The 17,175-nt window shown below is 39.9% G+C and overlaps 1 protein-coding gene across 1 annotated transcript in view; it reads right to left on the reverse strand.

The window, feature by feature from the left end:
• Positions 1-17,175, reverse strand: part of LOC110954224 (carbohydrate sulfotransferase 8-like) — a 199,712-nt gene that overhangs the window by 138,192 nt on the left and 44,345 nt on the right. Inside the window, exon 2 of the mRNA XM_022198698.2 lies at positions 57-250. Coding sequence (XP_022054390.1) covers positions 57-216 — 160 coding nt within the window. The 5' untranslated portion in view covers positions 217-250. The remainder of the gene's footprint in view (positions 1-56; positions 251-17,175) is intronic.

Here is a 17,175-nt window from a genome sequence, read left to right on the forward strand (position 1 = left end):
CTTCAAAAGCTGTACCAGTTAGACCTTCTGCTGTTCTAAGTGAAGTAGAGACTAACCTGGGCCTTGTTGCTGGACCATCTCTGACAGGTCCTGCTGGTGGATGAAGAGAACCAGACCTCCAGCAGCGAACAGCAGGACGAACCAAAGGGAACAGGGCAGCCTCCTTCTCCGTCCACGCAGGGAGTCCACCATCATCTTCCACTTCATCCACAGCATGATGCAGCACAATCAGACGCTAATGTGATAGGTTCTGAGGAAAATCAAAGAAAATGGGATTAGGATTTTCGGAGTTTTCCATCTTTATAACAGTACTGCAGCATCAAATTCATACAGTAGAGTAACTGGTAGTGCTTGACCATGTGACAAAGTAGGTGAGAACTCTCAATTCACCTCATCACTTGTCTCTTCAGATTTTCATCTTTGACATTACACTATATAAAACATCCAAGTGTGTATTTTGCTTTAATTAAACCATGCTAGTGTGATACTGCAGCAGTTCCTATCCCAGGTTTGTTTGTATTAATAATATGTTATGGTGTACAGCCATCATATGGAGGGTTAAAGAAAACACACAGCCATAAATAGTTTCAGTTATCCTTTATTAAGTTACAGGTCAAATGTTGTTGAATTGCTTGTTCCTTTGTTCATACCTACTTTTCTTTGTTCCTTTCTTCTCGTTCACCATGCAGGACTAGTGTTTGGGTGGAGGCTGACCCTGCACTTCCTGAATTTATGGTGTTGCTGATGTCAGTATGACATTGTCAGACCAGACCAAGTGGAGGGTTTTTTCCTTTGGATTAATGTTTCTTTTGTATTTCAATGCATCAAGTAGTAATGCTTTTACACATGCAACTTTCAGGAAGACATTTAGAAATTCCTTTAGGTTTGTAGTGGGTGCAGTTATGCTGTTCACCGAGTTGTTTGCATCAAGGGAAAATAGTAGATCACCCTGCTGTATCATGGTAGAACTCAAGGTGTGAATTGAACGCCCTATATAAGGAGTAAAGATTTTGCTGCCTCGAGTATAGTGAAGCTGTGCTGCCACAATGCAACATTTGTTTTTCTGTTGAGTAGCCATACGTTCATTTTGAAATTATTTTTCGTTGCAAATTCTTTTGTATTGTTTTGTAACTTTAAATTTCTTGTCAATGGAGAAGCATTGTAAAATAAAATCTGGACCTCTTTAGCACTTAAGTCTGCTGAGTCTGTCCGTCTACCACCTTCCTTGACCATTCTGGCCAGGCTACGCTACAGACCAGCAACTAACACTTATTCACGTAATGGACTTCAGTACACATCTGAGCTACTCTGTTTTATACTGCTTTATGCATTCTTGATAGCGTTAGTATATAATTATTAAAAATTTACATCCAAAACATGAGATATAATTCTAAAACATGATAGGTTAAATTATACAATAGTATGTAAAATAATGAAAACTAATTACTCGTGACAAGTTCAACATGTTTATACATCAGTAATAAGAATTCTGTAAATTAATATATAATAGTATAACATCACAGGAGTGGGTTTTCTAAACTATTAATACTATTACAAGTCAGTTTTGTTACATTTTGTGGGACTTTTCCTTGTGTTTGAGAATTTTTATATTGCAGTGCTGCTGCTAGTATTTAATGACTTGAAGAATGAAAAAAGTGATGGAAAAATACTGAAGATTGTTTGACTTGGTTGAAGATTGTGTTACTTGTTTTGCAGGACTCTAAAAGGCTGTGAGACTGTGCAGGTGGCCTTGAAGAGAGAGTTACATCCCTATGCCAAATAAGATAAGAATTTAGAGATGTCTTCCCATGCCAGGACAAAGAGAAGCTTTCCAGAACAGAGAGAACTTACACGTAGCTAAACAACATGATGCCAGTGTGTAATGCTGTCATCCTTTTTGTTCGGGGAGTTCTTCTCCCATAACTTGGTGTTGTAGGAGACTTTCTGCACTGTCTGAATAAAGAGACTCTGACTTCAAGATCGTCATTTTACGAGTGTGATTCTTTTTCACCCACAAAAATAAAGTATAATGTTGTCTTATAATGAGCACATTAGAAAGTTCACTCCTGATATTAAGATGTTTATAGACTATTCAAGTATTTTAATATTTAATTTTAAGTTGAAAAGAAAAATCCATGAATTCTGAAGAATTAAAGCTGTTTAGAAATTCAACATAGAGACAAGATGAGCAAACACGTAATTCCTCCAAATAAAGAAATCTGTGTTCTGTTTGCAAGGATACAGTTTGGTAAACACAATTCCAGTTGGACTGGCATGAATGCAGACCAGCTCTGAGGTCTGTTCATACAGCGGAAAGACCGCGTAGCATCTGTCTTCAAATTAATATGCAAATGAGCTTTGGTTACTATTCAAACATGTGTTGCCATTGCAGGAAATAAAACTGGCTCCATTTCAGTGATGTCAAGAACCCGACTTTCACACTGCACCCTGTGCTAAAACCAGAACCTGTGAATAAGCTGTAAATGAGTGCCAAAACACAAATGTGACATACAGTTATTTCTGTCAAGATTTTGTTTCTTTTTGATAGAGATGATAAAAATGAACAGATAAAAAAATACGGCAAGACATACAGATAAGTCGATAAAACAGAAATCCTGAGGGACTTCACTACATAATCACGGCAAGAAATAATGACAAAGAGGACTTAAAAAAAAATCAACATAGAGACAAATGGTGCAAAATAATGAAGCATATAAATAAAAAAGTAAGCCTAAATGCTGCATTTGTATTGGTGTTGAAAGAGAGAAACTGATTTTTGTGTTGCTTGCTGAAAGAAAATCACCATCAGCAGCATTTTACTGACAGAAAAGTTTGCATTTGGGGATTAATCAGCCACAACAGAAGTCCAGTGGGGTTTGCTGATTTTATATTTTCAACACTTGTCCACCCAGAGTAGGAATACTTTGGTTTTCAAGACACTAACACTGCGCAAGTTTGTCCATGCCAAATAACAAATTTTGTTGGTTTTCAGAGTAGAAAAAAGCAAATACACATCCTCAGGCCTCTCTTGCTTCCCTACTGGGAGGATCGGAGACACAAAGAAGAGATGCATGAGAGGAAAGTGTGGAACTACATTTACCAAAAGAAATGTACCAAAAGTATACACAGGCTGAAAAGTACTGAGTCCACTGTGACTCTGGTAGAGGAGTGACTGCAGGCTGCAGTTATCAAGGGCAGATAGTATGTATGAAAGTCAAATATATGGATTTTGGAGCCCTGAATGGTTTCAGCAGTAAGTGCATATAGTTTTTGTCAACCCCAAGGAGCTTAAAATTTAGGATATTTCCATTTACTGTATATGACTCATAGTTAGTTTGGCCACATTTGAAAATGGAGCAGAGGAGAGAATTGTCTTTGGAGTCAGAGGTTATGGCTGTTTCTTGCAGGCAGGAGATGCCAGTGCAGTATGTATCAAACTTGCCAAAGAGTTAATGGAGAAGATTCTTGTTTTTTATTGTTGAACAGCATCACATTTTAGCCACTAACTTCTACAAAAACCTGGCCGCATTAAAAAAAACCAAACAGTATTTACCTGCTGTAAAGGACTGTTGTGATGCTGTAACATTAAAATGAAAAGCACTTTTCACTTTGACAGACATTATTTGGGCTGACGTGACAGTGGAGTCCATTTCACATTTGCTGTTGTGCAGATGAAGCTTGTCATTCGGATGTCAAATTGTCCGTTAGGCCACCCTAAAACCCGTTTATTCTGTTTTTGACTGACTATACTGCATTTCCACATCAATGTTCTTGAGGTCAGTCTGTAAGCAATCCATGCAAGCAAAGATACACACTACAAAGTGCCATAAAAAGAACAAGAATGAATTTCTCTGTGAATAAGCATGATTATTATGGAGAGGCAACCCTACCTTTGATACAGAGGAAATACATTTCTGTCTCTCTTCACACTGTGATGACTGTACTCAAGAGTCTATCATTTCAGTTCAGCACAACAGTCATTACAACTCCAGCAGAATGAAATTAGTTTTAGCCAAGATTCAAATACAAACTTTATGCACACAATAATTATATATATATATATATATATACATACATATATGTATATATATATATATATATATATATATATATATATATATATATATATATATGAAGAATTTTGTGTGACAGTGAAAGTAAACTTTGTACACTGGACAAGTTCTTTGTTGTTGTTGTATAATGGATGAGAAAGTGGTACCTTCTGTGCTCAGTGGAGATAAGTGTTCAGTTTTATACTGAGCTATTTCACATTTCCTGCTGTTTGTCTCATCTTCACACCCAGACAACAGACAGGACAAAGGAGTGTATGTATGCACTTCAATCTTATTTGTGTATGTTATGCTGTAATGTTTGGTTGTCTGTGCATACTGCACAGTTACAATGAATGTTGGGATTGGTCACTATGTGCATGTTACCAGTACAAGGAGACTTTTTAATCAGCAAACACACACTTCCGTTCATTGTAAAAAAAAATAATAATAAAATAAAGCCACAACACTCTTCAATGTGTTCTTCACTGAAATTATTTGGACTGAACTGGTTCAGTGCCAGTGCCTGTCGTATCACCGTATTTTTCAAAATTCCATTAAAGCACGACATTTCTTTGAGTGTAACTGTAACAGAATGACACTACATTGGTTTATACATAAATTAGAGGCTTTCCAGAAACCATTAGGTGAACAAACGCGAAGAAAATCACATTTTTACTGCACTGTAAATAAAGTCGTACTTTAATTATCTTTGCTTTTTTGAATGAAGTCGTAACATTAGAAGACTGAATTCCTAGCTTGGAAAATCCAAACTGAATCTCCATGTAATCTCCTATCTCCATGTTAGGAGATACACGAGAATCAGTTTGGCATTGGGCGAATTGAATCGTGTTTTGGTACGACCAATCATAGCACGGGAGGCGGGAGTCAATGCTGCGTCATCTTCAGCGCCTGGATTACCCATAAAACACCTGCGCACCTCCCGTAACCAAACACAAACATTAACAACGTTATTCCTAACACCGCTAATCGTTCGGAAGGAGTCTTTTGTTGCGTAGCCTTTTCAAAAATAAGTGTTGGACTTGAGAGTACTCCATGTATTCGCAGATTTTTGTGACAAAAACGGCAGTAATCATTCACCGCTACGCTTTCTCGGCTGCATGCCATTGTTGTTTGGACTACATGGACTTCAAGGTCGATTTGTTTGTGTGTCACATCCGTGTTACGCTGATTGGTTCTTTCTCGTTCAAGCTGTATTCGTTAGCCCCACCTTTTTGAAATCGTCTCTTATCATCACAATGCCAGACTGCCTTTATTTGTATTTATATTAATACCTAAATAAAGTCAGTCTGGATTTTCCAGGCAACTGAAGTCCAGTCGATCATGTCAGCAAGAAATTTTGTTCCTATACAACTACACTGCATTCTCAATTACATTTTGAAAGAAACAAATTTACTCCTTGTTTGGTAACAGTATGATGTAGTCAGAAATGCTTTCACTCAGAAAGAAGGAAGAGCAACTGTTGCCCAGGAGACATAGGTTTGTATGTCATGTTGGATCATGAGTTTTATATTTAAGTTTGTTTTCACTTCCCATTTGATTTCACAGCATGTTCAAAGCTTCTCCTCCTTTTTATAGGTTACCAGATTGACTCTTCACCTGTCACATCTAATATATTATTAGTTGGCTGAAAAGAAACGACATTTGAAAAGCAATACAGGAAATGGCAAAAATGTGTTAATTAGACATCTTTGTGATATGTCACATAAAAGCAGAGTCCAGAGAAAATATATTTCTTTGAAAATGTAACTGAGAATGCACTGTATAGTAATGCAATTTTTAGGAGACAGACTTTTGGGCTCATTCAGTTAACCAGTTCACTCAGTTTTCATCTTTCACTGTCAGAGTGGTGGTAGCAATGAAAGCATCATGGGAAGCTGAAATGTTAAAAGATGCTACACTTTTATACTGTTTTCTCAACAGAGTTTGACCTTTTACACCTCCATGTCATTCATAATGCCAGCACAAAACCACAGAGTGTAATCTTATCACAGGAAATCAGCTTGGGTTTTTTTTTTTTTTTTCAGGTCTCACCCCACAGTTTCATCACCTTACTTTTGAACAAAACATTGAGGTCAGCTAAACACCTGGCTGATGTTTCTGGCTATTGGAGACGTTTTTAAAAGTGTATAAACCTTCGTTCAGTTGCATACCCCCAAGTCCAGTGCAAAAAAATGGCAATATAGTATAGAGTCAGCAAAGTGTGAAGCGCATGCATTCCTGTCAGTGTTGATTTTAGTGATTTGAAAAGAGCGTCCTTGTTTTGTTTTGGCCTCAAGCAAGTGGTTGATTTTAGCAGCTCCTTTTATATTACTAAATTGTGAGTATGTCACATGAGCCTTTTTACTATGAGAATGCTGTGGGCATCTCAGTTCTACTATTAGAACACGTTAAGTGTATTTTTATCTTCCTTTTTTGTATGTGAAATCTATTGCAGTTCAGTACAACAGCTCAACCATAAATACTGCCTTTATGAAAAATATAAAGCTCCGAGTATTGCTGACATTGTTGTAACACTGTGAACTGAGTTAGATGTCTATTACAGAGGCCATAGTTTATAACTTTTCATTATTTTGGGAGATGAATATTATATTTCATCCTCTTTATTTACATACATCAAAACATGCCATTGATCATCATAAAAATAGACTATGTCAGAAGAGATGTTTGGATTGCATTACTATTGTGCAGTTGTGTCTAATAAAGTGGCCAGTGTGTGCATAAAAAGCACATGTAACAACACATTTACAGCATGGAATCAACAGAATTGTCCATATCCATATCATTATAAAATTAAAAGATGCATGCTTATACTCTCTTCTTACTTTCACTTCTTTGAATTAGGTCCTGCTGCAATTTCAATGGACTTGTTTTCTGATTAATCAATCAATGGTCTGTAAATGGTAAATGGCCTGTATTTATATAGCGCTTTACTATACCTGCAAGGTACCCAAAGCGCTTTACATTATACTTCACATTCACCCATTCACAGACACATTCACACACTGATGGCGGAAGCTGCCACGCAAGGCGCTAACCACGACCCATCAGGAGCAATTCGTGGTTAGGTGTCTTGCTCAGGGACACCTCGAGCACGACAGGGCGAGGATCGAACCGGCAACCCTTCGGTTGCAAGACGGCCACTCTATCCACTGATCCATGCCCCCCCCCCCCCAGCAGCCCCCCAATCAATCAATCAATCAATCAATCAATCAATCAATCAATCAATCAATCAATCAATCAATCAATCAATCAATCAATCTTTATTTATATAGCACTTTTCATACAATTTAAAAATGCAACACAAAGTGCTGTACAACATTTAAAAACATTAAAAACAAGAAAACCCATCCCTCCCTCCCTCCCTCCATATAAACATATATGTACACAACTACACACTCTTTGTATGTCTATGTGTTTCTGTGGGCAGAGGTGAAGTGTGTGGTGAGGGGGCGTGGCTTATGGGCAGTCAGTCAGCTGGTGTTGATTGAACCATGTGGAGAATGTTTGCTGGTAAAACCAAGCTGCCCAGTGTGCTCCGATGCAGTCCGTCGTGAAGATAAAAACCAGGGCGGTTCCAGAAGAGATTAAAAATGTCAATAAAATTCAGGTTGTGAGCTGTGCAGGTGTGCCGGAGCCAGTTGCTCAAACTGAGGAGTCTGGAGAAGCGCTCGGCACCGACAGACAGAGTCAGTATGGGCCCGCTAATGAACACCGACTCACCACAGCTGTTCAGATGGCTGAAGAGGTCCATAAAATCCTGTTTCGTCAACTCAGACTGTCGCCGGGTCATGTCGTTTGTGCCAACGTGAATTATCATACGGCATATGGAGGATTGGAGGGACTGTAGTAGCTCAGGGAGTTTGTCCAGGATAACGGCAATGGTGGCGCCAGGAAAACACCGTGTGGTGGCGTTGAAAAAAAACTGATGTTTCTGACAATGCTGTCGCCGATGATGAGAGTTGTGTGACTGAACACAGGATGAGGTGACAGGTGGGGCAAGCCAGCAGGGCCACCATCAGGAGCTGGGAAATGCTCCACTGGCATCCTCGGGAGATGGGCAGGGAGAGGAGCCGGAGGTGGACGTGTGTCCATCCGCCGTAGTGCCGAGGTGGGCCGCTCAGTGGGAGGGAAGGCGGTCCCTGTGCCGATGGTAGTGCCCGATCCGACGGAGGGGAGCTCCGCAGGCTCCGGGTGGTGATGACCACTATGGCCAGTAGCAGCCTCATCTCTGGGACGAGGATCCATGATCATGCCAGGACAGTGGAGGCTTCCAGAACACCTTCGTACAGCCTCCTTTAGAAGCCTCTGGCGTGAAGCAGAGGCCGAGGCCCAGGATGACAGCTGCTACCGGTGGGGACGCCGATCCAGCAGAGTGTACAGCAGCAGAGGGGGAGCCTCCGGGCCCATAGATGCCGGGTCTTTGGAGCAGGAAGTCACAGATACACCGCTGGCCGCACAGGTGTCAGGTGGGTTGCAGGAAGCCTGAAAACGTTTGAGACCCCCTCTTCAGGTAGGATAGGCAGTTGACTTACAATTTTCAGTTATAAAATGAACATTGGTGTTTGCATATACTATTAGCTATGACCAGCTGACATCTAAATGATTTGCTGACAAAATTATATATATATATTTTTAATTCCATATGTTATATAAATAATAGGAAAAGGAAAACATTGGAAAAATTGGTGAGGGTAGTGAAGAGATTACAGAAGAGAAAAGTACTGGACTGTATGGAGCTGTCGTTATGGTTGTGTTTAATAGACTTACTGTCTGTTTAGTAGTGTTGTAATTGCTATAACATAACTGTAAAAGGCATATTTCTGGAAGGAAAAAAAACAAAATTTTGGTGCATTATCCCACATGACACAACCCTTGCGGTGGCGGAAGTGGCCTGACTGATTGGAAATCTCCTGGCCTGAATTTCTTTCCCAGTCCGGCCCTGTTCAGGTGCATCAGCCCGGTGGACCAGATCGTCATCAGACAGGGGCACATAGTTATTGGAAAGGCTCAATCCAGGAGGTGAGACAGCCCCATCTGAACGCCGGCTTAGGCCGTGGACTACCACCTCAGACCAAGACGGCTGATGGCTGGGCGTTGAGGAAGAGGAAGGTGTTGGACAACTGGCGGGATCCCAAACAACCATGTCCCGGCTGGAGGCATGGAGCCAGGCAATATATTTCGACTGCCCCACAGCTACCTCCATGAAGCTGGACAACAGGGACTCTTTCTTTCGTAGCTCATTGGAGAGCCGTCGTATGTTCTCTTTAAGGTCAGTAATCTTTTTATTTGCCTTTTGAAGTGAAGTGTATTCTTCGGAGTTGTAAGCAGGCATGGTTTGTGCTAGCTGGAGGCCGGGCTGGTAATGGTACTGTTGGGTACGTACCAGTGGTGAAGCTGTCGATAGAGCTGTCGACGGTGTGACTGCCTGGCTAGCCGGTGGTGGGGCCGGCGGTGTGAACTGTCTGGTTAGCCGGTGGTGGGGCCGGCGGTGTGACTGTCTGGTTAACCGATGGTGGAGCCTATGGTGGGGCTGCCAGGCTAGCAGGTGGTGGTCAATGGAGGAGCTAGTGCTGCAGGAGATTGAAGCGTTGTCTCACTGTCCTACTGGGCGTGTAATGTAATGTCCACTATGATAACATTGCAATATTTTATGCAGAGTGAAAACAAAGACTTTAGTGAATCTAAAATTCAACACTGCATGAATATTATTTAAATTTTGAAAAAATGGAATCGTTATTGTCAGTGGCGGCTGGTGGAAAATATTCTAGGTGGGGCTGTGCCATATCAAGTCAGTTTCAGTAACCATCCGGATACAACAGAAATGGCAGGATATCAGTGCTCTGTGAAATAATTATTTAATGCCAATATTAATAACTTGAGGCATTTTTGCACAAGACATGAACAACATATTGCGTAACCACAATTTTGGCAATAAATTATATACACAGCTGAGCACATGAAACAGTGCATTAGTGTTGAATTGACGACTCAAGTATTATGTTAAGTGTTAAGTATATTAAGAAATTAATACTGGAACAGAAAAATACTGTACAGTAATTTATGATAAAGCTAAATGTTACTATCTGATCAGAACTGCAACAATGAAGTGATTTTTCAATTTAGTAGACAAAGAAAAATACAATCTGCAACAATTTTGATGATTTCAACATTTCAGTGAACAAGCCAGAAAGAAAATGATGAGCAGATTACAGAAGCAAACACATACTATATAGACAAAATATCCAAAAATTACTCAGTGCAATACATTGCTAGATGATGTGTTGTGCTAAAGTCAACTTTATATAAAGAAAAATCTGGTCAAAGGAATAAATGTGTGTGTATACAGACAGACAGTACTCTTCTGTTGAAGATTACTTTGTATGAATATAAAACAGGCCTGGACAAAAATGATGGTACCCTTAATTTTGTTGCACAACCTTTTAAACCAGTCACTGCAGTCAGGTGATTTCTGTAACTCTCAGTGAGACTTCTGCACGTGTCGACTCCTGGTGAGCAAACTGCTCCAGCTGTCTCAGGTGTGAAGGCTGTCCTTCTCCAGACTGCATGTTTCAGCTCCTTCCACAGATGTTCAGTAGAATTCAGATCAGGGCTCATTGGAGGCCACTTCAGAACAGTTCAGTGTGTTGTTCTTCAGTGTGTAACTGTGTGTTACATTTCATCTCTTCATCTAGCTGCATTGCGATGTTAGCCTTGCCTAGCATCGTTAGCTTAACGGTGTTCTCCATATGTGCCCTTCTACTCTCGAGTTTCTTTATTTTCTCGGATAAATGTTTCATATCTCTTACTCCTGAAACAGTCCATGCCGTGTCTGTCCCAGCCATTTTATAGAGCAAACACGGGAAGCAATATAAAGCATTTGCATGACTGCATCCAGCTAGCCAAGCCTTCCTCTTGTACCAATTACGAGAGAAGCCTCTTATATAAAATTTACCTTTCTCGCTGGTTTGTTGATCTGGGCCTCGCTGTTTTATTTTGAGTTTTTCCATCAATGTTCTCCTTTCAAATGGATTTAGGAGAAGAGATCGTACACTTTCACTGTCCGCCTCACCCATCATTGTCACTGTCACAGGTATCCACCGCACTCACGCATGCTCACTTGGCTTGGGGCGATATCGATTTCGCCCCTCTGGGCATCGGATTCGATGACGCTGATTGGATAAATTTCTGTTGCTATGCCGAATCTCTTGTCGGTCACTGGCTGCTCTGCCGCACTGGAAGGGCGATTTCTCCAGCGCCTCAGCAGAGATGAGCAGGAAACTATTTTCCCCGAAAATTCTAATTAATATTTTGTACATGACATGTGATTGCGAATTTAAACACGCATGGTGCTAAAAAAAATCAATGATTGTTGTTTATTTTAAAAAATATTTATTTTAAAAATGAAAAATCAAAAACACCAGGGGGGGCAGCACCCGAGCGCCCTCTATTGGCCAGCTGCCACTGGTTATTGTTGTTAAGATGATGAAAACACATTGCAAGCGCACACAACGTGGAAAAGCACAATAAGAAACACTTGAATGTGAATATACACAGCCATTCTCCTGCAGCTCCTCCCTCTCTATTCTAAGAACCTCCCACCAGACAAACACATTTCCAACTTGCAAAAATATTCAAGCTATAAAGCAGAATTGATTTGTTGCTTTGCTGAGGACTTAAACTCCAGCCTCTCCATAGAGAGGGCTAATGGGCCTTATATACTCACACCTGCTCTGGTTATAAATAATAAATGAAACTATTATTTTTTCTAAACCTAACCAAGTAGATTTGGTGCCTAAACCTAAACAAAGAGTGAGTATAAAATTAAAGTAAATAGCGAGTGAAAGGTAAAATCGAGTCTAAGAATAATGGTCCCATCTAGTGTTTGCTTTTGTAGTCTTACCTTTCAGGGAAACAGAAATTGGATGAGAATCCAGTTTAGCTTTACAACAACTTTTGTAAGAGAGATTTGGACTCTTCCCAGCTACTGTTACACCCATTGATTGGGCATGATAGTGAACTTGATTGTAGTTTATACAGATTTAACATGTGTGAAGAACCTTTTCAACATGTTGAAATTATCACTTACAAGCGCACACTTTACAGAAATGCTGAAGCACAACTGTGTTAATTATGAAGCAGTTCAGAACCAAAAAAGATCTTACATTTTCAGCCAATTCCATCTGAAATAATAAAACAAAGTAGAAAAACAAAATCGCTGCAACTGTCACAACTTGACACAAACATCTCATTATGATCAAACACATTCATTTTAAAGACCTATCCTTCATACTCTGCTTCCTAACAGATGTACATGCCAGGAAATGACACATGTCCCATTTTATACAAGAAAAGATTTCTTCTGTGTCAGAGTAGTAATGGGGATGATTCTGTGTTTGATGTTCACGTATAATACAGATCAAAGAACTGTGTTTGTGGGTTTCAAACAAATCTGATTTATTCTAGTCACATGCATGATGTTTACATACATGTAAGAGAGGGATTTAATTGTGATATCTTCTCAAAGCTTTCCCAATGAAATTAGTCTCTTTGTTTTGTTACAAAATTGAAATATGATTAAAAACTGAATGGATTGTGTATTATTTAACAAATAAGTAGTTTTTCTTAATTAAGCCCTGTGTCTGAGACTACAACCCTGTATTTTTTCTCACATTGACAGTTTTAAAGTAGCTCTCATTTTGTTTCATCAATTGTGTGCAGCAGTGCCAAAACCTTGAGGCAAGAACATGGAGTTTCTAAAGGTCCAGGACAGGGCAGCTTTATGCTTTATTATTCATTCCCCACTGATGATAGTGAGAAGAAACTGTACTACAATAGCGACATTTTTGGATCCTTTCTGGATCTGTCCTCAACTCGGTCACTGTACACATTTAAGCTAACTGCTCCTTCAGACTTTCAGGCCTCACAGTGTTCTGGTCGTGGTTACTGAAGCTGGCTGGCTGTATTGGTTAATCTCTCTCCTGAGCACAGCTGGTGATCAATGTTCTTGCCAGATGTGTATATATTGTGTGTGAATCAGGCGCTACATGAATACATAAAGAATGTTAGAGCAGGTCTTCTTGATGAATTTTAGCGTATTGCTGCCGGTCTTCATTTCCTCAATAATCTGTGACAAACACATTTTACTGATGGCCACGTTTTTCAATAATGAGACTTTAACAAAATATAAAGCAACAAAAACTGTCAAAACTACATTTTGCATTGACAAATAAAACCTTAACAATAACGTGAAAGACACATTAATAAACAGTGCGATAGTGAACAACAAATGACGGCAGTTGCTGAATGATTCACTGCTATCCAGCTGAGAGAACACATATGACAATAATAGAGAGAGCAGGAGTGACAGAAATAGAGCAGATGCAGTTTGGAAATGACAACTAAATTTACAGAGGAAAGAGCGTTAGTGTGTTGTATTACTGCAGAGTAGAGTGACATAGACATTGTGTATGTAAACCAGTAAGCAGTGCCTTTTCCACCATCCCTACCATGTGAAATAATGTGACACTTTAAATGTACACAAGAAAACTGGTCGTAGCATCAAAATGCTTAAAAGACTGCATAAGAAATGAATGACAAAAATGGCTTTATTCTAAGTGACATAGACTAAAATTTTTGTTCGTTTTGTTGACTAAAACCAGAGGAACCAAATTAAACAACAAAAACTTGACCAAAACATATTTTGTAAAAAGATTAAGGCAACACTCACACATGTGGATTGCATTAACACCTGATGTGTGTTGGATGCCTTTGTTGGCGTGATTATCATAACTGATAACAACACATTTGCTGCCACCTGCACTGCCTGTACTTGAAAAGTTCAAGTTTTTGAAATTTTTCACCGCAAACATGAAGCAATGGACCAGCAATGTATTTTGGAGACTCATGATGTCACCTCATTCAGAGTAGCTGATATGTAAGACTAAAGCCTGGAATGTGCACAGGTGAGTCTTGCCCAAGAATAAAACCAAATCAGAATCAGGTGCAAGAATAAGCTGATTAACAAGTTCCACCTCTATTAATAGGACCAAGGTGACAATATGAAACCTTCTTTATTTTACATCTCCCTAAAGTTGTCAAGTCCTTGTAATTGTTCGCCAGTCTAGCCTTTTTTAACCCTTGCCTCAGGTTAAAATTGGTCCAGCTCTCCGTTTAAAGGGTTAGATTCTATCTGCCTATTAGTATTTCACCTAACAGGTTTCAGCAGAATAAATTAAGCTGGAATCGAGAGACACTCGCCCAGGTTCTAACTGCCTTGCATCCGAATGTCTCACCCCTCTTATCTGATAAATGCTATTCCACCAAGCAGCCTTTCTAAGTAGTAGAATTGATCTATTATTCACATTCGTTATCGGTCAGCTTCTCTCTTAAGGACTTGCCTGCACTTGGTGCTATTCCTGGGTTCGTTTTAGAGGTTTGGAAAGAACTAACCTCAGGGGTAATGTTTAAACACTCTCACTTTGGACTAAGTAACCTTTAAGAACCATTGGTTTGAATGCACACAATCAACTTAACTTTTTACCACTATGCAGATTTTCAGTGGTTTATAATAATTTCATTAGGCTTCTCTTTAAATGCAATAGAGCGTTTTATTAAGCAAGTTTAGCAAGAGCACAGCATCAATTCATGATTAAAACAATTAATTATTTCTGATTAAAAATGAGACTAAAGTAAATAAATTGAGCGTACCTGACAATCTTCTCTAATTAGTAAATTTAGGAGAGAGAGCGAACAGCGTGGCCACTACCTTATCACTCGGTCTTGTCTTGCGTCTGGGAAAAGCACTCAGTTGTCCAGAGGACTCGGTACGATGTCTTCTTTGTGAACAAAAGGATCTTATCCCTCGGCAGGGGGGAGCGGAGGAGTCCTGTGAGCCAATCGTGGTCTGGCAGTTATCTCTGGAATCGGCTGGAGCGTTAGTGCTTACGTCCTAGCTGTCTTCTGTGTGGTATGGTGGTGATGGAAAAACCCTCGTCTGTTCAGGCTGTAGTGGGTCACTGGGTCTCCCAGCCCCGGGGAGGGGAACAGCCCGGTGCTGTTGCCTCCTTTGCCTCTTCGGGTGTAGTCGGTTCTTCCCTCTATTGGTTTCTTCTGGATAACTGCAGAACCTCTTAGGACTCTCCGTTTGGCAGAGTGTGGTCTTCGCTTGTTGAACAAAGTCAGAAAAAGACTTTGCTTCCAACGATGTCCTCAGCGATCTCTGGAGCCTAAGTCCCGCGTCGTCTTCCCGTCTCTTGGGCAAAAGAGGAAGGTGAAGATTCTTCAGAACTCCGGCCAAGTTCCCTTTGCAGCTCCTCTTAGCAGCTCCGGCGAACGACTCCCCAATAATGTCTCTGCGCTTCCCTTTTTATACTTTCTCTCGCTCTTACTAACACATACACCGTTTTACACACAATTCTACCTCTTGGTACGCCCATATCCTTGACTCATAGGTCTTAAGACTCAACCTTTTTCCTGTTACACACACAACAGTTGCATAGAATCATGTGTTTTACAGCAAATACATTTAACACACACTCAGTTGCTATGACAATGTTCTGCAAATAGGCCTCAGCCCATCCTGTCATCCTGTGGAAACTCCAAGTTCCTCATTTCTAAGGGGACTTCTGCCATTCTCACTTCTGCTTTCTTAAGGCCTGGACACACAAGCCTATGAGGCCTGTACGCACACACAGAGCCTAAACAAGGATTACTTCACACAGAATCACTTCTTAAATCATACTTCATTGTTAAACACATAATAAATCATCCGAATCATTACTTTAATCAAATCAACACTTCAAAAATGTATATATATTTGTTGGAAATCAGCCTATCCTACAATTAAACAAACCAACAAAATATGTGTAAGGCTGTTTCCGCCCAGTTCTTTTGATGGAGTAGTCAGGAGACTTCTTCTTAAAATCAAAAGTATTTATTACAGCAAAGTTGAATGTGCGATACAGAGCTCTGGGCCTGAATCCTCTGTCCCTAACCAACAACAAGTGTTCAGTCAGTTCGGATGGAATCAGACTGCTAACTGTTCCTGACCCAGTCTTCTTATACTCTAACAGTGTGTATAGCTATCTATCAAGGCCAGTCGCCCCTTCTGATGCTGCGTTGTTCCGCTGTCCTCTGTCACAGCTGATGTTTTGTCATTACGCTCACGTAGGAATGACTTCGCTTCTGCAAAGCAAGATTAGAAACTGCACATACAACTCGCTCATGTTCTTTACTGATTACAGCTTACGTCAAAAACTATCTGTACCTTTATTATCAAAAACTGTCTGTACTTTGATTATCAATCACTTTATGTCTTGATCATCCTTGGTTTCAATCACATGAGTAATAAGTAAAATAAAGCTGGACTTATCTTCTTTGTTTCATTACAGTCACACCATGGTAATGATGCTCTTGACCTTCCTATTCCTCAGAACCAATACAACTCTTTATAATATGCACACTGAGCAATTATAAAACACACCATTTCCTACATATTTCAGCAAGCATAATCATACGGTTAACTTCTAATGTTCCTTCTTAAGATCTGTACTTGCCTGCTTCAAAACCTTTGTTACCTTAGGGCCATAATGAACCTGAGTCCTCTCTGAGACCTCAACATCTGCATCTTACTTGACATAATCAAATATGAAAATAATTTGTTCACACATGTAATACTTTTAAACCATAGCTAGAAGTGCCTTATGAAGTGTTACATATTTACACAAACACCACTGGCAGCAGAGCTGGGAGTAAACCATAAATTTTACAAGTAATGAACAACCTGTTGAACAACCTGTTTCACCACCTGATATAGCTACAGCCACCAAAGATCCAAAGATCTAAACATTATACTTATATACACACAATATTGTTGATATTAACAGCTCATGACCATGAATCAAACACTGCATGTGGGCTGAATGGCTCACAACATGCACTGGCAAAGAAAGCAACCCATGTTCATTATTTCCCTCCATATCCAATCACCTGTTTCCTCTCATTGGTTTCGAACACTTCAGATGTCCTAGAAAATGTTCTAGGATATTTTTCATACCTTCATGTACAGCCTCTCCCGTGTGTGAGTAAGAGTGAACAGTGTTGG

The sequence above is a fragment of the Acanthochromis polyacanthus genome, chromosome 2 (assembly GCF_021347895.1).
Source record: "Acanthochromis polyacanthus isolate Apoly-LR-REF ecotype Palm Island chromosome 2, KAUST_Apoly_ChrSc, whole genome shotgun sequence".
Taxonomy (NCBI): domain Eukaryota; kingdom Metazoa; phylum Chordata; class Actinopteri; family Pomacentridae; genus Acanthochromis; species Acanthochromis polyacanthus.